We start from the raw sequence: 27111 nt of genomic DNA on the forward strand, positions 1-27111 counted from the left end.
TCTGGATCTGGGTCAATGCTGAAACAAGTATTATGCAAACACACTAAGACGTAGGTTGTTCGATGTCTATGTAGTTGCCAAAAAGGGATTTTCTACAATACTTCAGTTAGATGACCCACAAAATTTTGCCAAAAAACCGTGAGAATGGCGTTTCTTCCAGGAAAAACATCGTTCAGCATGGAATAACAAGGCCACATTTTGCCACTTTAAAGCAGGAAATATATTCTTCGATTCCCAGTAATCCCATCAATATCTAGGACACTTTGACTGATTAGATTGGCCATGATGTGTCACATTTGTCCTTCTAAATGCTGCAGCACAGAAAACTTTGAGCCATAGATAGGTAGAGATTCAAAGATTTATTGATTATATTATATTCTATCCACATGCATAATATACTGCTGAATGTCATAATATTATGCATGCAAGTACCCAATTTTTCAAATTTCATAGATACTTTTTCAATTTTTGAACATCAAATTACTCGAATACCTACTTTAATTTTACAAAACCTTCAAGTATTCATTAGATAGCGTCCAACTTAGTTTCAAGAGTTGGGTTCTTTGAATTTTTGGTATTTCTATGGTACGTAATAGTCATAATGGAAAACTGGAAGACGTGGGTGATACCTTGTGTTAGAAAAAGATTAATCAAATAAATGAGAAACTATAGAGTCATTCGGGGCAACTGTGCGCACTTTTGCCTTTCAAGCCATACCCTGTTTCAAATGTTGAAGCTAGGAAAATTAAAACAAATTCATGAGATAGAGAATTTTCTAATCTATAAGAAAACATCAAAAAGCAAACAAACAAAAACGTTTTCTTTCCGCAAAAAAGAATTTAATAGAGAAAGTCGGAGTGCGTTCACATGCCCCGTATTACGGGTAAGTGTGCGCACCCTCACGGGGTAAGTGAACGCAGTGCTTAGTGAACCACACAATCAAAACAAATTACAAAATAATGTCATCAAAATGTTACAATATTAGAGAAATGCTGTTTATTGTCAATACAGAAGCGCCTTTTTACAAGCAGTGCATTATTGTTCGTTCCACAATTCTTGGTGAACACAACACTTGATACATTCCCCTGTTGGTGGCTCTTCATATTTTTCTGAACAAATAGGACAATATTGATCGAGTCTTAACCAAAAAAATCAACAATGTCATAATTTATTCCTCACTGAGCTAATGCCCATATAATGAATCTATGCGCACACTTACCCGCGCACACTTTCCCCAGTGAGCCAAAATTTGAATTGACGTTCTTATAGAGTTGAGCAGCTAAGAGAACCTAAAATTTTTTATTATATATTTAGATTAATATGCCCATGATCGAATAAAATATTGTTTTACACTGAGGAACTCGGAAATTGGACCTGGCAGAATGTGCAGAGATGCTAAAAATTAACAAGAAAACTAGTGAATTTGATTGATTGCAAATAAAAAGTTAAAGAAACGTGGCACGGCGCACTCCTATGAAAAACTAATATGGCGATTCTGCGCCCTTGCTTCACCCAAATGAACCCCTCTTTCATACATTGCATAGTCGAGATATACGCACTGCGCACACTTACCCACTGCGCTCAGTTACCCCGAATGACTCTATTCCTAGATTCATTTCATTTTATAAAACCGTTTGTGAGATAGAACTAAAAATAACATTTTTAATGGTTTATCAACAGCCTGTATCTTTTAAACCGATCCGATTCGGAAAAAAAGATTAAGGAAAAAAGTGTTTCTTTTGACCTCAAGAATCCACTGTTAAAATATGGTAGACAGTAGATTCTTGAGATCAAAAGAATCTTCTACTATTTTTTTCCGGTATGAAACAGTCCTCCAAATCTGGAAGGGGCTTGGCAACATATCGTCGAGAATTCAAGAATACTCCCAAGTGTACGCTTCCTGTCTGGCCAAATTACACGCACTGCGTGTAGGCACTTCAAAGAGACTTCAAAATGAGATGCAGTTCAGCAAGAACGAGATAATTTTTCGACATTGAGAACAGTGAGACATGCCGGTATCCAGGAGTACCCAACCCATTCTAATTATAGGAAATACCTCAATGTCGCCGATTTCTAGTGACTGGAATGGCGAAATGGGTGCTTTGAAAAAGAGTCATGGATTTGGCCTTACTCATTTCGAGTCCTGGCGCACCATTCTTGCAGAACATTAAAATTTATGGATATGGCTGAAGCGCTACGTCAAAGCTTCTCAGAATCGAAACGGATTTACCATTAATCGGTCATCCATGTATTTCTTCGATTCAATATCTTCTCATAAAATTATATGCATTGGTTGTATATCTATACCTACTATCGAAACCGCTTTGGAGCAATTAGCAGGCTATAATATTTATAGGGATGATGTGACACTAAGTTTTTTCACCACTTTGTTTTTGATGATATGGATCAAAATAGTGTCCTGTGCAGCTTTTTATCAAAAAAAAAGGATCTCTTTACATATCATCCAAAAATCAACCTTTTTCGGGTAATGTTCAAAAGAGTCATTGAAAAGGAAACAGAGGTCCTTTTTTAGTGGAAATATCAAGATTTAGGAAAATCTATTGGACCTGTCAATTCTGTTCTTGAACGGGATATTTTTTTACAGCAGCAAACCCAACCCCTTAAAATTGAATAAGGAAGATAGGTCGTGGAATATGTTGTTGAAACTGTCATATCCTTTTGGATATGATAGCAAACATTTTTTTCTCCCAAACCTTTCGTTTTTCTAATATTCGACTTTGAGAATGAAATTTACTTGGAGTATAAGATTACTAATGTCAAAGAGACAATGTAGGAGGGAAAAATTTCTTCAAAAAACGAGAAAAGTGTCCTGAATAGCTTAACTCATAGTTCGAACTATGAAAACAAAACCGTATATTCATATCTCGTAAGGAAATGATCCAAGAACTTTCATGAGGAAAAAATCAAAACATTTTCAGGATAAAAATCAAATTCCCAATATTCTCGAATGAATTCATGCATTTCAATCAGGATTTTCCTGTCGTTTCATAATGAACTATGTAGTATATCATACTCAATGTCTGATACCAAACTAACTACTTATCATAATCATTATCTCATGAACTGTTAGACTCTGGTCTAATATCTGATGTAATCTTCCCTCATTAAGTCACCTATCTCTTGTAATTTGGTAATCGGTACTGTTGGTTTTGATAATTTCTCAAGTAGAGCATCCATGTAAGGCAAAATCTAGATTGCTGTAATTCCTTTTGCATAAAATGCTCCTTTCATTCACATTCTCTCATGCTTTCAAGTGGTTCGATGTCTTGTTAAAAACATTCAACAGATGTGAAAAAGCTAGAAAATCGATAAATTTTCCTTTTCAAATGGAACTCGTGAAAAATCTCACTTGATTCTTTCTTGAAACTGCAAAGAATGAAAAAAATGCTGCTGCAATAGAAGTTACACATGCACTATTTATTTTGTCAGACCCAATTTTTTGAAGCAATGTTGCCTAACAAACAATATCGAAACAATATGAATATTAAATAAATCAATGTAAGGTTTTGGATATTATATGAGACGCTTTCATCAGACAATAAATTAAAAATCTGTGGACATATTTCTGCTGTCAAATTTTTTGTCGTAATTTTTTTGAATGTTTGTTTCATTTTTCGAACGGTGCATTGATTTTTTAAATGTATGTTTTACTGCCTTGTTCCATCATACAAGTCTTCTAGTATGGTATCTGCGTTCACTTCTTCATCTCCTAATTTTTCAATCAGATACTTGATACTTTTTGATTTATCAACTATTCTCAAAAAAATCATATTAACTTTCACGACTATCAATTGCATTGATAACTCAATTCGCAATTTGTCTGATATTTTAACCAACATCTATTATCCAACCGAATGCATTGTTGTAACCCAACAGCGTCTCATAAATGTCTCCTTGGAACATCGAAGAAGATCATCATTTTCACTAGGTGGGTTATGGTTAAAGGTCGAAAGATCGTCAATGAATACAACCCAGCAATCAAGAAATTACTTAGTCATACAAATCTGGTTGGATAATGCTCTAAAGGTGACTCCCACTTGGCGCAACACGAATAACTTTCTCCGATACAATGCGCAACATCGGAATTTTCAACTTAGGACTACAGCCAAAAAAAAATTGAAAAAACGTCTAAACAATGCCTCGATGTAACGCCGAGGCAAAGTGGCTGTGATGTAAAAGCTTTTATTTGGTGTGGGTATGGCGCTTGGTAATTTTATGCTCCAAAATACACTACTCAAAAATTGAAGTGAGCAATTTGAAGTATTATAAAGGGAACTATTTTGTATATGTAGTGATGTATTGAGTTAGTCGTCTCCTGTTAACCTTCTTGTAATGTAGACTGCTTTAGAGCATCAACATGGTAAAGACATAAAGAAAATAAAGATTCTACTTGGTGGAATCTGAAGATATAAGGAAGGTTTCTTCTGTTACAAACACCTTGTGTATATGGCTTCAATTTCCTTCGATGAGGTTCACAAGTACACATTTTGAGAGATGAAAATTTCGAAAAACGTTGACCAAATTTAATCAAAGCTGCAACCTCCGGGGAATATTAGTTTTCTAAGGTTGATTTGTGTAGTTTCCTAGTGGTTTTTAAGGTGTACAGTGATTATATTTGGAGCACGTGATTGCGTCAAGAAATTCGCTAAAAATGTGCTTGGGAATCTGCTCATCCAAGATTCCTGCACTTCCTCGAGGTCCCAAGAATAAAATTACCAGTTCGATCACTTGATATTGAAGACAACAAAGTGATGCACCATGCACCTACATCCGGTTTCCCATTTCCATCATGCTTCCACCAGCGGAAACTCTTCAGTCGTTTCGTAAGAATGAGAATGTGGATAAAAGCTCGACACGCAGTTTCGATAGAGATATATCCCAGCCCAGTGTAATTTCAATCACGACAATTGGAACAACGACTGAATACAAATGAATCTAGGAATCGTTGTTGGGCTTATCGGCTACGATCTTGTATGAAAATAACTAACGGATGTCTGTTTCGTGTTCTATCAGGCCAATTCTGATTTCTGCTCTGAATTTGGTATTCAAAGACGCATTTCGGGCTGGTTACTGGATGATATCTTGTCTGGTATCCACGTAATATATGTGCGTTATCGAATTACTCAGCTTTTTTTCCATTTTTCCTGAATTTTCATCGATATCCCTTTTTGCATGCTGCAGAATTCATGATACCACCACCACCAAGTTATGCTCAAAATTCATACTCTCGGTATTTACTATATTGCAGAAAAATGATGGAAATACAAATTATTGTGGACTTTTTTCCAGTTTTCTCATGTTGCCCAATCTTTCTTCCAGAGTATTTCAAAATCGTGGTTTCTGACCGAAAAATAAACGAATTCTTGCACTGGATCTTCAAGTACATCAGGGAATTATAAATTCATCAGATAAAAACGTAACAAGAGTCTGACACAAAGCCATTTCTTACTGTACTGTAAATGCCGCTATTAAGCGAATAAAAAACACGTATTCTCAATGTTTTCGTCTATCAGATTCTGCTGTAGATTTATTGTACAACGTTGTTTGTATAATATACTTTGCTGGCATATAAAACCTGTTCGGCAATGGTAAATATGTCAGCAATGTAAGAATTCAATTATTTCTCCACTATTTGCAATTAAAATGGTATGACTGGGTGGGATATTGTTGAATTCCTTCAGTCACCCAACCTATTGACAACAATCCTCGGCGTTAGCTGAGGTGATATGAGGAGAAATATTTCCGAAAAAGTCCATCTTTCGATGGTTGGTTGGCTGCTGTGATAGCGATAATGGATTGCAAAATGGTGGGAGTGTGTATAGGTTCATTATGAAGCATTACTCAAGTGATAACATTTTCATCTAGGTGTTATGCCACTGAAGGTTAACTTTCTCATTTCATATTTATGTGCATTTAGAATGGACATATTGAAAATAAAAATTATACATACGCTGCGACATAGAAAATTGTTTCGTTATAGGTATAACTTCGGTCGCAACAAGAATAGTGAGTTCGATCATCATCCTGGATCTATACAGTGTCTACAGTAGATGCAGCAAAAATGCAGAGTGTGATTATTTGTTCAAAAATATCAATAAACATATTTTTTTAGATATGTGCGGAACGGGAACTCTTCTCACGGTTCCTTCTAAAAATTGATACCTATACCTATTGAAATAGCCTCTCATTATCCTGAGTATCATTTCACATTATTTTAATTATCTGCCTAATCGCCTGAAACAACCGTTAAAATGCATAAAAAAATTGCAGAATAGGTTGAAAAAATCAATTTTCTTTTGAATGTTAATTATAATTCATACTCATTCTAAAGTTCAGACAGATTCCTGATAGAATGTCCTTTAACTCCAACCGCATTCGTCAAATGACCACAAATAGGATGTCTGAAAAATCTGAAAGGATTAATTTGCCGAACATTTAACCTTTAGGTACGATATTTGAAACTGGAGAACGTGTTTCGAATAATGATTGGATAGAAATGGCTCTTCTTCACGTATTGAAAATTAAATTATAATCATTGAAAAAAAGTTGAAAATAATGCCTCAGGCGCTGTTATTTTCGGTCATGAAATATACAGACGAAAGAAAGTGAACAAGACGTCCTTGGAAGTGCAGAATCATCCAATAAACAGAATTTGGCTTTGTTGTCGATTCTTCCTCGAATATTTTTATGAATAATAGTTTCGTATCTTGTGTTCATTCGAGGTCGAACTATTTTCAGTGAATTTTTCTCGATATGGTCAATTTTCCCTCAGATGAATTATATGACAATTTTCATCTAAGAATCTAAACTCTCCTTCATTTGAGAAAGAATTACAACAGAAAGTATAAGGCCTATAAGAAGGAAGTAGAAAATACGAAAGCTTTTATGAATACCTTGAAACTACGTTAGAGGAAATGAAAATCAACGTCAAATTATAACTAATATTGTAAAATAATTAGGTATAGGTACATGAAATTTTACATTTTGATATTCTGACTCTATTCAGTAGTTTTTGTTCATCAAACAAATGACCTATAAAAAACACGTCTCAAATTAATAATTCGAAAGAAACGTCTTCTAAAAGCTTATGTATCCATGTCAATTTGGCAATTGAGAAAAAAATAACATCCTGGCTATCGTAATACTGAGGTGGCAACGTCGCTTTATGGAAAGCAAAAGTTGAATTGGCGAATTAATCTCACTCCCACAGGCAAATGACATTTAGGAAAAAAAAAGGCTAGAGGCAATGACGAATGCAGTAGAGGTGCAAAACCTGTATATTAATTATTATCATTTTTATCGTTTAGTTCGATGACCGAGATTGTAGCCTAATGAAGAATACATATATGTGAATAAATTGCAATTTTATGGAACTGTTGATAGCTGCTCATGGGCTTTTATGATATTTCTCAGAAATTCTGGATTTGTTATCAGTCATTTCTTCCGTGTGTCATTAATCTTCCACATATCTTGTCATTAAAAATATAATCTGAAAGATTATTATCATTTCTTCATTTTTATCCCTACCAAATTGTACCAAAATTGTACCTAGTACTTTTAGTTGTAGTAGGTACATTAAATTCATACCATCATGAGATTGAAAAAAATCAGTTAGGTACTCAAATTGATATTAATATAATAATGAAGGATTATCAACCATTAGCAATAAAAATTATGTGATTTTTAAACAGTTTCCAATTTAGTCTTTCAAATCTTTTATTTAAATCCTTCGATCTGAATCACACAAGGGTGCACTGGATAATTCAATATTATGAAATACAAATATATATATCTTCATATCTCTCAAATTATAATAGAGACGAACTCATATATGAGACAATATATGACGAAAAACCTAGAAGTGATTAATATTTCCACACACCAAATCGAAAAGACAAACAATGACCTTTCTACTGTGTTACGTGGAGATGGAGATACAATTGAAGATTTATTCGAAATGCCAAATAACTACTCGAAGAGAGAAATTCAATAAACTCACATTGTGATGTGAATGCTGAAATCTTGTGGGTGGTACCTCACTTAAGGATTCACGTAATATAATTCCGATATATACCGCGTTTTCGTTTGTTCGAGAGATAAAACAAAGTACCTATGCTTCGTTTCAGATCGATTTTTTCTGTAACTCACATAAATCAGAGAATTAAAAACTTTTGTATATTGGTACATTTTCATTTAACTCGACTACTCTGATTCAATTATGAATAAGAAATCTACAATTGTTAGATCTTATCCCATGAACCTTTAATTAGTAAATGTACTTTCTATCATTTGCATTCAGCATCGAATTACACTTCCCTTCACTTTGAAGATTGTGATTTGAAATCTTCATTGGTGACGTTTTCTAGCTGAATAAATCTATCAGTAGAAAAAGAAATCCATGAAATCGTGAGATTTTTGGATCCATTAGATTCATTAAAGTTGAAAACCTATATCACAGAGACGGCCTAAGTTCGTTACTAAAATATACTTTCCATTCCTTAGTTTAGTTTAGAATTTTCTGAAACAGAAAATAGAGGACTGACTTTTCTGGATCATAACAGCTAGATATAATATTATAATAAGCAATTTTAAAATAGCAATATCGCAATAGAAGATGGGCAAAAAGAGTTTAAGTTGCGGTCACCAAAACTTTAAATTGCTACTGTTTTCAATAGAAATATAGCCAAGGCATGCTGATAAATCATAATTCGATTTCAGTTCATTTTGCTAACATGAAAGTGAAGAATTAACATCGCAATATGGGATAAATTCGATTTCAATCATATGAATATGAACATCAACAAATAACTAGAGTAGCTTTCCTAATATTTTTTCATTTCTGAGATTCGTTTTGAAGCCACGCAAAAAGAAAAATGTAAAACGTATATCTTACTAAGGAGATCCTCATGGTTTGATACAAAAGAGATCTAAAACCATTTTAATATCAGTCCCAGATATCCTCCTCAAAAATCCAAGTTTTCTGATTAATCTCTTATCTGAGCCTCTTTTCTCATTGAAAACGAATCGATTTAAATTTTATGAATGAAGATGGACAAGACATTGGACCTATAAAGGAGTATTTCTTAGTTCTATATGAGAATTAGTAATACCTGCCTGTTTCTGTGAGATACTATAAAATGTTATAGATGTAGATTTTATAGACCCAACTGGTCTCCGAAAGCACATGAGTGGTACAAATCCCCTAAAATTTATGTTGGCGTTTCTAGTTAAACAGATTAGTTACCCCTGCATAAATAAGTATATAGATAGAAATTCAGGGTTTATCTAATAAACCAACGAAAACTTCGAAAATCCAATTTATTTCTCATGTATTTACAATATTATTTGTCAAAATATCAGACCGAAGTTACAATAATTTAAAAAATACATAATTACTAACAGTACACTTTCTTTTCAAACAACCATGCATGCCATACAACTTATAGAAGGAAACGGTTTTAATGTTGCTGATTCTTTCTTGCCAATGTGAAGCAAAAGCTCGAAATCATCGAATATCCATTATGAATTATAATATATTTGCGTATCCCTAGATTTATATACATGAAGGTGCTAAGATACATTAATGAGAGCTGACCAACGAACATGAGGTTTGAACAGCCATCAAACATGTAAGATCTCCTGAAATTTCTTTCAAAACTTCGCTACCCATTCTCTACCTAACTTCTAGGACTGAATCTTCTGCCTGACCTAGAAGACGAAGGTGCTGGGGCGTCTTCTTTGTCTTCGTCATTCGCTGGTTGTTCTTTTTTGGGAGCATTGAACCGCTTTCGACCATTAGATTTGTTCTTCGAAGGTGCAGCTGCTTTTTCTTCTGATGGTGCACTCTCCTCTGCTTCATGGTTAACTGGTTTACTGTGCTTGTCTGTAAATGCGAATATGGATGTAATTATTCTATGATAAGGTTATTTAGCGCATATTTGTGTATGTTTATGTCAACCCAGTACTGGATTTCATTGGATTTAGAATGTTCGGTATTATTTATGCAACCTCAGAAGCCTTCCTCTTCCTACAAATTAGAATTAATCGAAGCAGGCAGTATTTTTTGGAGGGAACATTCAGTTCGTTAAGATTTATTTCAACCTTCATTGACAACTATTCGATTTTTTTTTTAATACCAAAAATGCAATTTCCTTTTCGAAATATTCAAGAAATAGATCAGTAGAACGGGCTCATTTTCAATATGGAGAAATAAATCTCAGAAAATGATAGGTATTCAGAGAAGAGCCGTGATAGCTTTGAACTTACTTAAAGCAGCTTGTTCTCTTCTTCTTTTCAAAGTTGCTAAAAGATCATCGTTACTTCTGAAAGGCCTGACGACGCCTGCTTTGAGGAATTTCTTTGAAGTTTCAGTGGTGGAACTTGGTTGTTCAACTGGCTGCTCCTCAACTTCTTCGCCTTCCTCCTCAACTGGTTCTTCTTCCTGTAAGAAAAGGTCTTAATTAATTATGGAATAATCATAAATGTGAGAATCTTTTATATTTTAACAAGCGTCATAGGAATTAGATCAAAAAATTTCCGAGAATGGCAGGTCTCAACATGCTCGTGGACTAGCATAAGAAATAGATCTTGGCGAATTCTCTTGGTGGAAAACGATGCAAAGAATCTGAAACTACGCTCAGTTGGGCTGGTTGAACCTTATCAAAAAATCTGAAATCTTGCCATTTATATTCATCAAGTTGACCTTCTCTTTCACCAAATTTCACGAAAACTGTAATCGCCGGGTTGATCTTTGAATACTAAGTTTACCACGTACATCAAATTTCTCCATTTCTCGGAAGAGTATTGCGCCTACTTTACTTTCCAAGGTGCATTTATTTCAACTGAATTTTTATGGGTGCACTCAAGTCGTTTTGAATATTGGATGGATTGATGGTGGTGAAGATAAATTTTCTCTTCATACCGACAACCTGGGTTGTAAATTTTGATTGCAGCACCACGAAACAACTTTTGATGATCGATTGGATACATTTATAGTTCGGTTTTGAGTTGTGTAATAATTTTACGAGAACAGTCCTAGTTTACACATTCACCCATGGTTCTATATTAAGTATTACCGATTTCATGGTAAATAATATGAACGGTACCAATGAAATTATTCAATTCCGAGAAATTGAGAGAGTATATCATTAAACAAGTGCACATAGACACCTGTACGAAAAAACTTCATTATAGAATCATAAACATCCAAATAGAAAAGGTTTTTTTCAATGTGAATTTGATTGAAAAATCTGCAAACATTGTTTACCTCTGGTGGTGGAGGTGCTGCTGTGGTAGAACTTGTTTTTGCGTTTCTGGAGGTCAAAGGATTTCGTCTGTTCAGAAGCGATCCCCTGGAAGCCACTGGTGATTTCTTCGGTGGTGGGGGAGCTGGTTCATCGGCGTAATCATCATAGTCACCATTTCCTTCGTCCGCAGGCCTTCCACTGCATAGCGCTATCAAGCACACAAGCCCAAAAAATAGCCTGTAATTGGGAAAAATCAGACTGTGTTTTATGTTACGACAATCATGAGATAAAATTTTTGGTTACAGCGTATCTCCCAGAAAAATTATCGCAGATCTTAATATGATACATATCCAGAGAAAGCAACTCTTCTAGTAACAAATCTCGAAATTTCATCGACTCCGGTGCAACCGTTCGTTCTTGAGGAATTTTTAACTGAACCCATATTTTTCGAGATTTTTTGAAGGTCAACTTTTGACAGGAGTGAGTATCTCCCAGAAAAATCATCGCAGATCTTAATATGATACATATCCTAAGAAAGCAACTCTTCTAGTAATAAATTCTCGAAATTTCATCGACTCCGGTGCAACCGTTCGTTCTTGAGAAATTTTTAACTGAACCCATATTTTTCGAGATTTTTTGAAGGTCAACTTTTGACAGAAGTGAGTATCTCCCAGAAAAATCATCTTAGATCCATTGAGTATTTGAGTACTCAAAGGTAGATGGTAGACAAGTGCTAACTGCGAACCAAACAATCGTCACAAAATCAAATTAAGGTCCATGCAATCTCAGACAGTGGCGCAGTCCAAGGATGCGGACGCCCACTCAGACGATGATGGAAACGAGGATTCCGCAACATCTTGTGACCTATGTTCATGATAAACGTCTTATCCACTTTCACCTCTCGCAATTTCCAGTGCGGAACTCCCATCTCCACGGTTACTTCACAAGAAGAGAGGCGCATCCTTGAAAACGTTTCTGGAATTTCTCATACGCAAACCGAACCTGTTTTTCTTGGAAGTTGCAGGGCGTTGACTGGCCGTCAGGGACACACGGAGTGTTTGCGAAAAGTAATTCGGAGGTTAAGGACAGGAAAACGACCTTATGACGAAAAAGGTGGTCGGAAGTCCTTCATGTTGTTTGCGAATCTGAATCCTGTGCAATCCGAACACCCTTTTCGCTGTTCTGTCATTTTGGGTCTTTATTTCTTGAAGCAGAAAAATTCTGTGCACTGAAACGTTGCGCTAGACAAACCTACATTCATTTTTCTGTGCTGCAAGCAAAAGATTTGCAAGAGTGCAACTCTTCTACTAATAAATCTGAGAAGTTCACCCATCTCAGTGCAACCGTTCGGTCTTGAGGAAGTTTTAACTAAACCCAACTTTTTGGGAATGTTTCGAAGGTCAGCTTTCGAGTGGTTTTTCTTCCAGGATAATTATCGTAGATCTAAATGTGGTACATATTCTGACAGAGCAATCCTTCTAGTAATAAATCTGAGAAGTTCATCCATTTCGGCGCAACCGTTCGGTTTTGAGGAAATTTTAACTGAACCTAACTTTTTGGGAAATTTTTGAAGGTCAGCTTTCGAGTATAGTTTTTCTTCCAGGATAATTATCGTAGATCTTAATGTGATACATATTCTGATAGAGCAATTCTTCTAGTAATGAATCTAAGAACTTCTCCCATCTCGGCGCAACCGTTTGGTCTTGAGGAAGTTCTCATCTTTTTCTGGATTTTTCGGACAACTTTCGACAGGAGTATCTTTTCCTACAAGAAGTAGAGACTTCTGAATGCTGAATATTGCATGCATGCAAAGTTTCAAACCATTTCAAATAAAATATGAATTGAAAAAATACTGATTCGAGCAGTTGTGAGTTTAAAGTTAGTAAACTGTAGATAATGAGTTGTGAAAAAAAATTTGAATTTCCATCATCAATAACGATGCTATAAATATTTTAGAGAAGTGTATCTTCGAAAATCTATTGAAATCGAGCCTAGGAAGAATTGAAGATCCTTTAACATATTTCAAAATACAAAGTTCGAGGCATGTAAATTGCGAAGAAAATCATCATTTATATCTGAATGATTGGAAACGAATTTTAGTGTCACTTATGTACGAATTTCGAATTCCTTACTTGGTTAACTTTGATAATCATACAAAAAAGTGAATATTAATTCGATGAAGATACATTAACCAATTGTAATCGACCAAGATTTCAATTTTAATTCCACATCGACTAGATATTATTAATTTCTTGTTACCCAATACCTAACTTTCATTTCAGATCGACATAAACATGTAACATAATATCCCAATAGATAGATAATCCATATGGATTCGAGAAATAACTTCACTCTTTTTCAGTGTAATAATGTTAATAACATTTTTATAACTCCAAATAATTGAAGATTGAATAAGGATCGAAATCCACTTTCTGCTCATTGAATTCCATAATATAGACGAAATTTTCAAATAACCTCTTCGGAACTTCCCCAGATAATTAACAATTTCGTTCATTTCAATAAAAAGTTTTCGTCAACCTGAAAAAATGTATGCTAAGAGATTCTTTACATGCAATAATATCAATGTCAATCCAAATGCAATATGAATTCAAAGAAATATTATAATAGTGTAGAGCTATATCACTTGATTTTTGAAGATAAAAGTCAACATGAGATAATATGACTGAGAAGACAAGATTTATGAGGAGATTAAATTGATGACATGAGATAAAATTAAACTACTACTTGAATATTCAAGGTAGGTAACATCGGTGTTTTTTTTTTCAAGATACAGAAGCAGCTCCATTACAATTTTATAATAGCATAATAGCTTTCCTAATCTTATATCATCTTATAACCTAGATTCATCAATCAGAATCACACACGGAATTTTACGAAGGAATCAAATTCTTCACCTGCAACCGATATGGTTTCGAAGACGATCACTCTGTATCGATTTCGCAGAATGTGTCACGAAGAAGATTCCAAATATCACGAATTAATTGGATTATTTAAAGCGTGACGTAGAAGTTATAAAAAATCCATCGTAATCAAATGTCAAGGACGGAATTCGATTTTTGACCGTTTTATAATTGAAAATATTCAATAACTTTCACTCTCGCAAACTGGATTTCATGAACAGCACCGATCTGTCTCTATACCTGCGATAAGTTTCGTGTGGTTTTACCAAATTGGTACTTGGCAATTAACATAGGAATTCGAACGTTATCCTCTGGTTATCGTTTTGATTCTCGGATCACCCAACCTATATTTAAGTACTTCGGATAGTCATTTGATTGGCGGTCGATATCAATAAAAGTACCTCGAAATTGATAGCTCGTTTTGAGTTAGATTTTGAATGGGCATTCTAACAATACGATCAAGTGATAAACTCTTGGGACAAAAAAGATTGACAATCATACATTGAGAAAAAGATGATGAAAATTTTAAAATTTGAGACAATATCCTTGAATTTTTTTTTCTGAATTGAAATAAAAACAAGTCAACTACCCCCAATCGATTTTTTTATGTTCAACTAGAGGTATATAAATGTGTCCAAACGAACAGAGCAAAGAAATTTCAGAGGAGAGAAATAAATAGTAGATATTTACAAAAATAACAATGTCAATCAAAAATTCGAGTGAATATTAACTCGATACAAACTGGTTGAGAATTTTCAGATGACAGTTCCTAAATTCATTCATTGTATCACACTGTAGATATAAGTATAGGAGATAATGATTCTCAAAAACATCGAAACACTCAACTCAACAAGAGTCAATCCTAATAAAATCATAGTTATATTACCTATATTTCATATCAAATGATGAGAAAATGTAGAAATGTATCAATTTGCTTTTGAATTTTTTTTGTCAATTCTTTTTTCGAGTGAGTAGCTTAGATGCAGCCACCTGAAGATCTCATATGAAAAGTGACTGATGGAATGAAAGGGATCCAGACATTCTATGGGAGCAGGAAGGCAATCAAAAAAATTTTGTGATGTTAATAACGTTTTTTTCTGAAAAATCGTTACTTTTTGGCAAGAAATAAGAAGATATCTTATTTGTTCAAAATTAATCAAGCTATCGAAATTAATTTTCCAATGCTTCAATATGAATAGGTAAGGGAAAAAGTGTCTTGTGAAATGAATTTGAGGCTGCTTCCTAGAGAAACGTTACCAAAATTTTTTGTGATTAGATTGTATTGTCTACTCAATTTCATTTCTGTCATCAGTTTTCTAGTTTCTCAGCAAAAATCCAAAAGTCTTAAACTTTTAACCATTCAAAACGTAGGTACTATCTGGAAAGAAAATGTTACTTTCTTCGCTAAATGTGGCTTGGTATTCATGACGAAAATATTTCAAAGACGGGCTCTTTCAATATCCAACACATACGATTAATATCGGTAAACGGTAGCCATTACTCAAGGTCTCGGAAATTATAATCATTAAAATATCTGGATTAGTGCTATCGAGTATAGTGAACCGCATGCATTAAGTCCTGCTTGACATATTATAGCAGATCCGTTCTTTTCGCTCTATGAAGGTCGAATCAAGCTACTAGAGTAAATGAACAGTTATTCCGTGTATTCCTTTTTCATCGATCAGGATAACATTCTTCTCTTGCCGTACAAGGGATACTGTTACGGTAGGCAAAAAAGTTGTTTCCGTAGCCTACCTACATTTCTAATTTCTCAATGACTAATGTCGACTGTCATCATTTAGGTGTCGAAATTCATGGTTTCCTCGATAAAAGCTACAGGAAATAATTAGTCACTTCGCAGGTCCTCATTATTTTCATATCATAAAAATGAATGTTACTAATGTACCTACTTGTATACCGAACCAATTTGTTTCTTTGACGTGAAACATTGAAATTTGTTTCTTTCCCTATTTAAATCGATATCTATACAGAAGAAAACACCTCAAAAAAAATGCTTTCATCCATAACGATAGGCTCAGTGGCTAGCAATTTTTCATTCTTTTATCATAGGAGACAGATTAAATCGAAAACTATTCCTCTCAAATCTTTTTTCACAGATCTGATCGGAGCCTTCAATGATGGAGAAAGCGAGAAACAAAATTTCAATGTGTTGTTGCCAAGGAACGCAACAAAAGATATATTTAAAGAAACCATATCAAAATATTGGTCAATTAGGCAGCAACTCATCATTCTTAGATCATTAGACACAATAAATCGAAAAATATTCGTATCAAATACACTTGGACTGGCGTTTCATCAATTCTGAATGGAGACTTCAATGATGGATCAAGCACGAAACCGACTATCATTGTGTTGTTGCCAAGAAACGTAACAAAAGTCATATCTACAGAAGAAAACCTGCCAAAAAAATGGGAATATCCGAAATATAGGTTGAGTAGACATCAATTTATCATTCCTCGATCATTAGATCATCGATAAATCGTAAAATATTCATATCAAATACACTTTTACTGGCGTTTCACTAATTCTGAATGGAGACATCAATGATGGATCAAGCGCGAAACCGAAAATCATTGTGTTGTTGCTAAAAAACGTAACAAAAGACATATGTACAGAAGAAAACATGCCAAAAATTTATAAATATCAAAAATTTATGGGCTATGTAGAAATCAACTTAGGTAGGTTGGATCATTGGACAAATTAAATTGAAAAATATACGTCACAAATACACTTTTACTGGCCTTTCATCAATTCTGAATGGAGACTTTAATGATAGATCAAGCACGAAACCGACTATCATTGTGTTGTTGCTAAGAAACGTAACAAAAGACATATCTACAGAAGGAAACCTGCCAAAACATTGGAAATATCCGAAATATAGGTTGAGTAGACATCAATTTATTATTCTTCGATCATTAGACACAATAAATCGAAGAACATTCGTATCAAACAAACTTTTACTGGCGTTTCATCAATTCTGAATGGAGCCTTTAATGATGGAGAAAGATAGAAACAAAATTTCAATGTGTTCTTACCAAGAAACGAAACGCAACAACAAAAGATATATCTGTTTGAAGAAACCATATTAAAAAATTGTAAATATCCAAAATATTGGCCAATTAGGCAGCAACTCATCATTCTTAGATCATTAGACACAATAAATCGAAAAATATTCGTATCAAATACACTTTTACTGGCGTTTCATTAATTCTGAATGGAGACTTCAATGATGGATCAAGCGCGAAACCGAATATCATTGTGTTGTTGCTGAAAAACGTAACAAGAGACATATCTACAGAAGAAACCTGCCAAAAAATTGGAAATATCCGAAATATAGCTTGAGTAGATATCAATTTATCATTCTTCGATCATTAGACACAATAAATCGAAAAATATTCGTATCAAATCCACTTTTACGTTTCATCAAATCTGATTATGGAAACTTCAATGATGGAGCAAGCGCGAAACCGAATATCATTGCATTGTTGCTAACAAACGTAACTAAATACATATCTGACACTATTATTGAGTGATTTTTGTCAAGAGGGTTTCAGAGCATTATCTACATAGCCACTTCAGTTCGACATTTTAATTCATGAGAAGTAAAAGTCATCAATGGGTGGATCTAATTAAAAAACTACCCTAGATTCATAAAGCCTCATATTTTTATTTATTCGTAATTAATGTCATGTGTATCTCAGTTGGATGTTAAATAGATGTTATATCAATTAATGAAGATCATCTGATACATGTCAAAACACAAAAGGTATCTATAGGTATCTACGAAATAATTGGACTAATAGGTAGTTACAAAACGAAACCTTCAGAAGAAGTTAATGCTTATTGAACCGTACTATATCAATGGATTAATTAAGTCATTCTCTCATGATTAATCTACATTTGAAGAGATTTTTTTCGGTCGGCTGAAACCTGAGTTGAAATATTCAAATTTGTCTGCCTGGAGGTTCGCAAGTAGATATTCTGAATGATTTCAGCAATACTGTTTCAAGAATTTGGGTCGTCCGCGCCCAACATACAGTTCTCAATTACGAATTTATTGACCAACTAACCATATTACATGGAAGATACTCCCATTCATTTCTTGTTATAAGTATAGAAATAACACAAAGAAGAAGTTTAGGCCTTGTGAGCTGATGATCAGTTAATTAATGTTAACTTGATCACCCGCCTGTAGTTGATAAAGCCTTTTAGAGGAAAAGATTATGATCGAAGGAGGTATTGACTGACAAAAACCAAGAAGATTAAGAAGACGAGAAAGATTATCTACAGAACCAAAAATATTGCAGACATTTTCAAAAGGTGCATGTCCATAATCTCTGCTCCCCTAGAATTCATTGTCACAGTTCTTGAACCTTTACAGAGGAAATTGAATATCGAACAATCCACAGAATTCAGAACTGGCGGTAGAATGCAGTATTTCGCGTCTATAATTCATAGAATTCTAACCCGTCGGTCGATTTGAACGATTCAAACACTTTTTTGCATTGCCTTGAATCGTAGATTGAGAAAATTGATAAATTTAGAACGAATTTCCGAAGGTTCAGGAATTACAACCAACTTTTTTACTATTTTTGAGATTTTCAGAAGACCGAGTTTTCGACTTCATTGCGCTAAAACTGGTCTCTGCAGATGACTCTCAATTTTTTTCTGGTTAGATAAACTATTCAAGAATATCTTGTGAAAATTTCATAGACCTCAGTGGAACATTTTGATCTTAACGAATTTTCAAGTGATCCCACCTTTTTCGGAAATTTTCCAAGTCCAACTTTCGATAAGCGTATCTCCCAGAAAAATCGAGGAGCTAAACGAAATACATATTCTGAAAGAACAATTTTCTAGTAATGGGCAAATATCCAAATTTCATTCATTTAGCACAAAAAAAATTTGACTATTTTTCAGATCTTGTTGTTGATACTTTCATGGCCAATTCCATTGTGAATATCAGATTAATTTTTTCAACCCTGCATAGTTGCAAGAACCTATGAGGAGCATCAAGGTTGAGTGTAGCACAGCCAGATCATAAATTCATTCCGGAGAGTATAAAATAACCTTTCTCCTGACAGTAAAAAATAGCTAGTCGTGAAATCCAAACAGCCGATCGAATCTTTTGTAACGTGAAATTCAATGAAATCGGTAATTTATTCTTCGATAATGGCACATCTTCAATTCTCCAGCAGGTTCTATTCGCAAATTGTTATGATGGTAACAGACACATCTTGGCTCAAAAGGTCAAATGTAATGCATTCTATCTATTAGAAGCATGATTGTATATTTTATAAGATTTTACGTAACGTAGATAATAAGACTAGGCGGGAAAAAACTCTCAGACTGTAAATCTTCGACTCTAAGAAATAATTATCCGCCGAAAGAATCTGAAGAAACTTATATCTTCATTTCCAGAACTTTTTTTCACAAAAATTTCATCTTAAAAATGTCGAGTTCTCAATGTTTACTTCACATTTTGATTAATAATCAATTTATTTATCACATAGGTTAGTGGTAAGTTCATAATTCCCTAAAAAAATCCAAAATTCTTCAATAATAGTTCTCTACAAATACATTTATAACAAAGTACCCAAATAAAATGGTTAGATATGGTCGAAAAATCATAAAAAGCTATGAGAACATTTTAAAGAAATGAGTCTTCATTTGAAGATATATATGTTTGCTAGGTTTGCTTTGAAATTAAGGAAAACAATGCAAATCTCACATAGGTATGTGTAGGCTTATCATTTCAAATGTTTCTTCATATTATCACACCCACACTTCAAATTGTAAAAGCGATCTATATAAACTATATCTGATCGTTTGAACACGACCTACTCTTTGTTTTCCTTACTCATAAACAAACTATATTCCTCTATATTTTCCTCTTTTGGAAGAGGAAGATTTTGATTTATCATAATAAATCTTTGAAATCAATCACCAAGAAATGATATACCTAATCCTTCATGCCCTCTTGAGTTTCAAAACACCGTCTTTTATGAGACTTTCCATCCCTAGATCATCTAGAGAAAATCTATTCATCTGTAACTCCAGCTCATGTAGTCCTACATGTGTATTGAAAGTTTGAATCAGGTATCACGATATTTATATAGATAGTTAATAAGTATATATCTTTCAAACCACGCAGAGGGTTCAAAATTCGTTGAATATTTTGCTATTGCAAACAAAAAGAATTGGACTCATATAAATCAACCCTTGTAATAATGAAATTATTGCTAATATTACCAAAAAGGAATATTCAAATCAGTGTGAGAAGACATCTTTTCGAAAAACATAACTCAAAATTGAATTTTATATCCTACATCTAAGAGGGAGGTTGTCCAGCCATCAAATAGCAAGAGCAATTTTCATTTGACAAATCTCGCGATTTCAAATCAGTTTCTACCTTAGTAAATTTTAAAATCAATTATCGTCAATCATGTGTGAGTACCTACTCATGAAAGTTTGATAAGCCATTAAATGTGGTAATATAAAAGTCACCTGCTAACATTTTAGGCACTTTCACAAATTGCATTAGATAAAACACCAATCATATTTGATTAGATAATTAATTTGATTCTGAAATATCACCTAACAAATTCTATCGATTTTTTGAGAATGATCAATGAAGTGAATTACCCAGAGACAACCTGGGTTGTCTCTTTGTGCTTATGTTGAACTGCACCAGAATAACTCTTGTAAAAATTTAACAGATAACGTATTCAAGGTTCTCCTGAATGCATGAAAATTCAAGGAATGCATCTTCATCCACCAGGATTTTTCACACGAAGTCTTTGGTTTCCGCTAATTCGATAGTAGTTTTAGTTAACGTAAAAATGTGTGTACAACGAAAAAAATTAACTTACACTATGCTAAGCTTCATTTTAACACATAAGATGTTCCAAACACAGACGAAATTCAATAACTAGAAGCGGTCTGCAAGACCTACCGTCATATTTATAAATTCTGAGTTCGTTTTCCCTTCACTTTGTGGTGGACCAATCAGGTTCTACAGGTGGCTGTTTCAATCTAGCAAATTCGCGTGAGCGCTCATCAAGAATGGACTGATCGAGTGTTCTGTTTGATTGTTTCGTTTTTTCCAACAAAAATCTGAAGTATTTTTAGTGCTTCAGTCGAAATATTAACTCACCAGCATTTTCGTGTCTCAGAAGATTTTTTTTTTGAAGAAATGCAGATTCTTCCTCAACGCTACTTAATTTTTTTTTAAAGAGAAGTCAGAGGATGTCTTATTGATGTCACTCAAGCCACTGCAGAGGCTTGTTCTTTATCTGTTCGATTTAATTGTTTGTTCAATTCAAAAGAGTTTGCTAAATGTCAGTGTTTATAAAACTTGACTCATCATTTGTTTTTCGACAGTTCTTCACCATATATCGGTAAAATTATAGACACAGTAACATCGGCGATTCAATTTTCCATATACTGCAAAAAATTTTGAAGTGATAAGTACAAAAATAATTCTGAAAGTCATTGAATTAAATATTCAATTTGCCTTTAGAATAGTTTCAATCTCTGACATAATCAGTTCGTGATAATTCACGATGGTTTGACTTCCCCTTAATTGGTTCCATTTTCAAGACCGTTATATGGTTCCTCACAATTTTCTTCAAACTATCGGTGAATGTTTTTCCATTTGCGCACTCAACTGTGCCTAGACCCTCACAGAAACCTTCCAACTGTACACCAGCCCAGTTGGTAGTTCCCTCTAGAATTGATTGCTCCTGATTTTGAGCAAAATCTGGTCATATGACTACTAAAATTTGCCTCGTTTCACTATAAGCAAATTAAGATCTCCTACAATAACTTCTCAAGCAGCATCGGTGTTTTTAGGCACACCTGAACCAATTTTCAGAGGAAAATCTCATTTTGTTCTCTAAATACTTCTATTGAACACTTTACATGAAACATGCTGTATCTGTTTACACATACTGCTGTGACAGAGTCTCATCATAAATGAGTTATATGAGTGGTTAGACGATAAGTAAAAAAAAATTCTTAATAAACAGGATTTTATTGTAATCAGAATAGGACAACTTAAAATCAAAAAATAAACCCCAGCTAAGATCAAAAACATTTCCAAAAACAAACATTTTTATCCTAATATCACCCTTTATCTTAGCAACAGTCATAACACTTAGAAAATTGCAGATTTATAGATCAAATACAAACAACACCTAGAATTGGGGCATGTATACATTATATATTTGTTGCAGTTGGAAAAAAGAGATGAACTAAGATTTCACAACTAACACTAGCTATAAAAACAAGGATATCAACAAACTGAACGATTTGTTAAAATGTGAGACTGAACAATTTGTTAAAACTTCAACTCAAATCAAATTATTCCTTTGTAAGAATAGTTTAAAGAGGTTATCAATAAGAAATAGTAGTAAATGAAATGATGTCGCATTCAGAATAACCCTTGGTCAAAAAAATTTTCAATCTTGAATCGTTGTTCGATTGAAACCTTCATTTCTTTCTTTTTACATGTAAATAAATGTCGTACATGCGTCATTTAGAATGCACATCTTTCACCATACATCATTCTTTAGTGTCGTTTCTATTTTATAAATAATCATATTTCTAGTATCAGTAAAAATTTCAATTAATTTACAAAAATATCAAAATATTTTCCTGATATAATAAAAAAACCGTACACAACTAGAAAATTCTGAAAAGTGGAACACTCGCATGAAACAAATCCGAATTTTTCACCTGTGTTGTTTGTACTCCAGTAATTTAAATATTTATGTCAGAGTTAATTATTTAAAACATATCGGACTGTTTAGGGTCTAATTCATAGATACCCTGTTCCATAATTTGTCTGACTATATCATTTTTTTCTTTAATAATAAATTTTTTCCACCGAGAATATTTCACAAGCAATATTTTTTGATACTTGATTATACTTACATAAATATCAAAAAATTAACTTCGGCTCAAGAACCAGAGTGCAAGAAGCAAACATTCAGTTAGTAAAGCTAACAGCCCAATCATTTTATATGAAATTCATGGGGAGGGGGTTCAATAAACCGTAACTTAGAGTTATTAATCAATTAAATTATATAAGAAAATCCTACTAATCAGTACAATACAAACTTCTTAAATAATGACATAGCATTTCACAAATTATCCCTCATCTTGAATACTTTTCTCAGTGCAACTGCATTCAAATGAAGCTTCATCTTCCTCTGTATAATTTTATATACACAATATGACTGAGCCGTCAAATAAGAGTACAATCTGTGTAAATGCAAGAATATGTTTAACGACTGAAGTTAACTATCAGCACACTGTATTTAATTACTTCACCTCCAAGCTGTACTTCAGAACATTGGTAAACATGGTGAAAATGTTTTTATTGATTGGTTATATTGAAATTCCAACCTCTTGAATACATATATTCACATTTAAATTATTTATTCAAACTTTTGAATTTTATATTTTATAACATCATGCTCAAGAAAAAAGATGTATAATGGAAAATCTTTCCTACTCCTAAAGGTATCCAGTAGGTGGTATATTAAAAATAAGACTTTAAAAATAATATAAACATATCTTGCAAGCACCTATAAAACGTACTCTGGTCTCTGTAGGTCAGAACTACGAGGACATTCATTGAAATTTGTTTCATTAAAGCTGAAAATGAAATAGAACCATTGTAGTTTAATGTGAAAATTTCGAATTTTCAAAAATACTTTTACTGGAGGAAATTAATAGATCAAAATAATGTTTATTAATTTTTTTCCTCTTGCTGAATTGTACTAAGTTTGTGACGGTTCTCAAGATATTCAGCTAAATGTATAAAATGGGTCATCCTAGCACTTTTCGAAAATTTATGTTCATGCCTAATTTTTGTGAAAATCGAGAATGAGGAATTAATTTCCTAGCACTTGTTGTTTTTGGATTTTTCGGGAAATTACAGGAACTTTGGCAAAAATTCGAACAACATAACTCAGTACATGTAGAGCTGTTAAAACCGAAGTGCGAAAGTGCTCGATGGACCATTTCATACATTTGGTGAAATATTTTGAGAATCATAAAGAATAGAGAAAAATTTCAACAGAACAAAGCAGCACAAACCTAGCACAATTCAGCATAATCATTTTTTTTCGAAATTTGAGGGGTCATTTTCACACATAAGAATCCTTCTAGTTTCGATTGTAGGGATGAAGTTATCTTTTTACAACTTTTTGTATGTATATTTTTTTTATGTTTCAAAAAACCAAAATTTGGAAAATTGCTTCATCTTCTCTTTTTGGATTTTTCCACCCCTTGTTCTACACAGAAGACTCATTGAAAGAGAAATTTATTGGTTTAAAGCTTGCGTTTCCAACTCAACTGAGGAACCACCGATAAACCCTAGCAGCAGTTGTTAAAAGAAAAACAAACCTTAATCTTTTGAGACAGATGTATCCATAGGACTAGCAGGCTGAGGTGCTGGAATAGCAGGTTTTATGAATCTTTCGGAAGGTCTCCGAGGGGCAGGTGCTGGAGAACTAGTATTACCATGATGTAAAGGAACTGGTAATAGCTGACCACAGGTATGGCATCTGAGCGAACTACCAATCACAAGTGAATCTCGTGGTGACGGTGCTTGCATCGCAGGTCCTCCTGCAAAATGTTCATCATCTACTAATCAAAATAAATGTGATATAAATCATATTTTTGTGTTAGAAATGGTATAATTTTTGCAAGATCGATAACTCAGATGGGAGTGTTAACCGCCTAAATCAGCTGTTTCTCCCATCTTATCTCTCCCACTCGCTGCTTACAAAATTACTATATTATTAGGATAAATACTACCTAGACATGAGTGTTGCCCCTGGTTAGATGTGTTAAACGGAACAGGTGATAGAGTATGAAATTGCATACCTAGAACCTGTTCGTTTAAGTGCTTCTCCTCTTCCATCTCGAGAGAGCTTTCGCTCTCTGACAAGTGTCTGCATAGAGCTTCTCTCCTCTCGACTTCCATTTGCAGCTTACGTTGTAATCTGAGATTCTCCTCCTTGATGTTACGTTCTTCTTGGGCATAACGCTGCATATTCTGAGTATGCTCCTGCTGACTATTAGTCAGAGTTTGACGTAACCTATATAATACAAAAACAAGATTTACAATTTTTGGCAAACACAGATTTAATACAAAATATAAACTAAAAAATAACCTAATTTAAAGAGAAAATAACTATGTGGAAAACTTAAAATTACCTAGTTACTTCTGAGCGGAGATTTTGAATATGTGAGGTGAGATTGCTAGCAGTATCACCATTATTTATTTCCCTAGGGCTTGTGGGATCGGAGACAGGTTGATCTAACTTGATCTGCAACATCCTTTTCTCTGTTTCTAATTTATCCATCCTCTTCCAAAGTTTGTTGACTAAGGCCTCTTGTTCTTGTTCCAATGTGTTTTCTAGTTCAACCTAACAACACTGTCTAATTAAAAACCACAGCCCAGATGTTCTGATCACAATCCATAGTGCAAATCACAGGTCTATTGTCATAAGTAACCTCATGTCAAAATGAAAAACAAAAAAACATAATAAATATACCTTTTCTCTTCTGAGCTGCTCCAAATTACTTTGCTTAGCCAAAGTTTCAGCTTCCAGTTTTTCTATTTTTCTCATAAGACGATTGACAAGGCACTCCTGTTCTTGTTCCAAAGTCTGCTCCAACCTGCATTTTTCTTGACGTAGCTGAGTGAGTTTTCTTGATAGATCATTGGTTAAGCATTCCTCCTCACGCTCATAATGATGAGCTAATGACTCTTTTTCTTTTTTCAAAGCTTGAATTTTTTTGAGCAAAGTGTTGGAAATGAATTCTTCTTCTTGCTCTGCTTTAGCTTGCTAGGGAGGAATGATAATTATATAATTACTCTGGTCATTCATAGGAAGTAGAACCACTAATTATGAAGAATAATAAAAAATAAAACAAGAGAGTAGTTGACAAAAGGAAAGTTTTTCATTGAAACTAGTAGAAATTTGAATCTTATGATTAAGCATGAGGAAATCAAAATGATTGTTGCCTAGATTGAAATAATCATAATGAAGATACCCTGTTATAACAATTTGGAAGGATGAATAAACCTTCCTACCTTATGATATCATTAGTATATACCGACAAGGGTGAAATATTTCATAATATACTTTAATGTCATGATACATATTATCACCCAACAAATAACAAAAATAATCTTCTATTCATTACCCTTCAAACTTCATCAAAAAGTGATTATTCATTTGATATAGTTACTTATTACTTATTGCTGACATTCAAAAGAATATATATATTACTTACAATAATAACAGAAGCTTGACGTAGGCCTTTATTCTCCTCTTGGAGAGCCTTCACACGAAGTTTATAGGTATCTAGCTCCACCTTCAAAACTCTATTTTGTTGTTGCAGGCTTTCTATCCTTTTCTGCAACTGTTCCCTGGTTACAGGACTTGGAGGCATCATAATTGGTCCTCCATCTATGCTACTTGAATCCGATTCACTTGCAGAATCTGCCATATCTTAAAAAAATTACAAATTGGGCACACAAAAAATCACTTCACTCGTCCGGGAATTCCATCAACGATTTACATGTTATTGTTAAAAGGTACATATTCTTTTGAACTTACTTTCAAACTTGAATATCAGCGATATAACAAATTTTCAAACGAAAAAACTAGCAGCTTCAAATTATTCAGTAAAATTTACTGCGGTTCATAAAATTGACAGCACTTCATGACAAATGACAAGCATGTCAACAGCCATTATTTTTATCATAGAAAATTGGGAAATCTTTTTGCACTTTAGCACTTTGCAAATAGAACGTTTCCTCAGAAATTGGAAAACTCTGCAACAGGCAATGAATTATATTTGATACAACGCGATCA

The 27111-nt window shown here is 33.7% G+C and overlaps 2 protein-coding genes across 3 annotated transcripts; both read right to left on the reverse strand.

Moving 5' to 3' along the window:
* Positions 1 to 9322: 9322 nt before the first annotated feature.
* LOC123311221 (myb-like protein V) lies at positions 9323 to 21197 on the reverse strand. The gene is made up of 4 exons (XM_044895054.1): positions 21082 to 21197; positions 11288 to 11504; positions 10288 to 10462; positions 9323 to 9904 (listed from the first exon to the last, which is right to left on the reverse strand). Exons 1-4 carry the CDS (start codon positions 21096 to 21098, stop codon positions 9699 to 9701), a joined length of 615 nt encoding a protein of 204 aa, XP_044750989.1. The 5' UTR covers positions 21099 to 21197; the 3' UTR covers positions 9323 to 9698.
* A 1028-nt stretch (positions 21198 to 22225) lies between these two features.
* On the reverse strand, positions 22226 to 26989 carry LOC123311507 (coiled-coil domain-containing protein 6). 2 transcript variants are annotated; one of them, XM_044895532.1, is made up of 7 exons: positions 26854 to 26989; positions 26528 to 26745; positions 25783 to 26076; positions 25442 to 25653; positions 25109 to 25323; positions 24626 to 24847; positions 22226 to 23872 (listed from the first exon to the last, which is right to left on the reverse strand). In XM_044895532.1, the coding sequence occupies exons 2-6, from the start codon at positions 26741 to 26743 to the stop codon at positions 24627 to 24629; spliced, it is 1158 nt and encodes a 385-aa protein (XP_044751467.1). In that variant the 5' UTR covers positions 26744 to 26745; positions 26854 to 26989; the 3' UTR covers positions 22226 to 23872; position 24626. The 2 variants fall into 2 exon arrangements, with proteins under 2 accessions (XP_044751467.1, XP_044751466.1); XM_044895531.1 differs by having other exon boundaries at positions 25040 to 25323.
* Between the last annotated feature and the right edge of the window lie 122 nt (positions 26990 to 27111).

This window comes from Coccinella septempunctata, chromosome 4, assembly GCF_907165205.1.
Source record: "Coccinella septempunctata chromosome 4, icCocSept1.1, whole genome shotgun sequence".
Classification (NCBI taxonomy): domain Eukaryota; kingdom Metazoa; phylum Arthropoda; class Insecta; order Coleoptera; family Coccinellidae; genus Coccinella; species Coccinella septempunctata.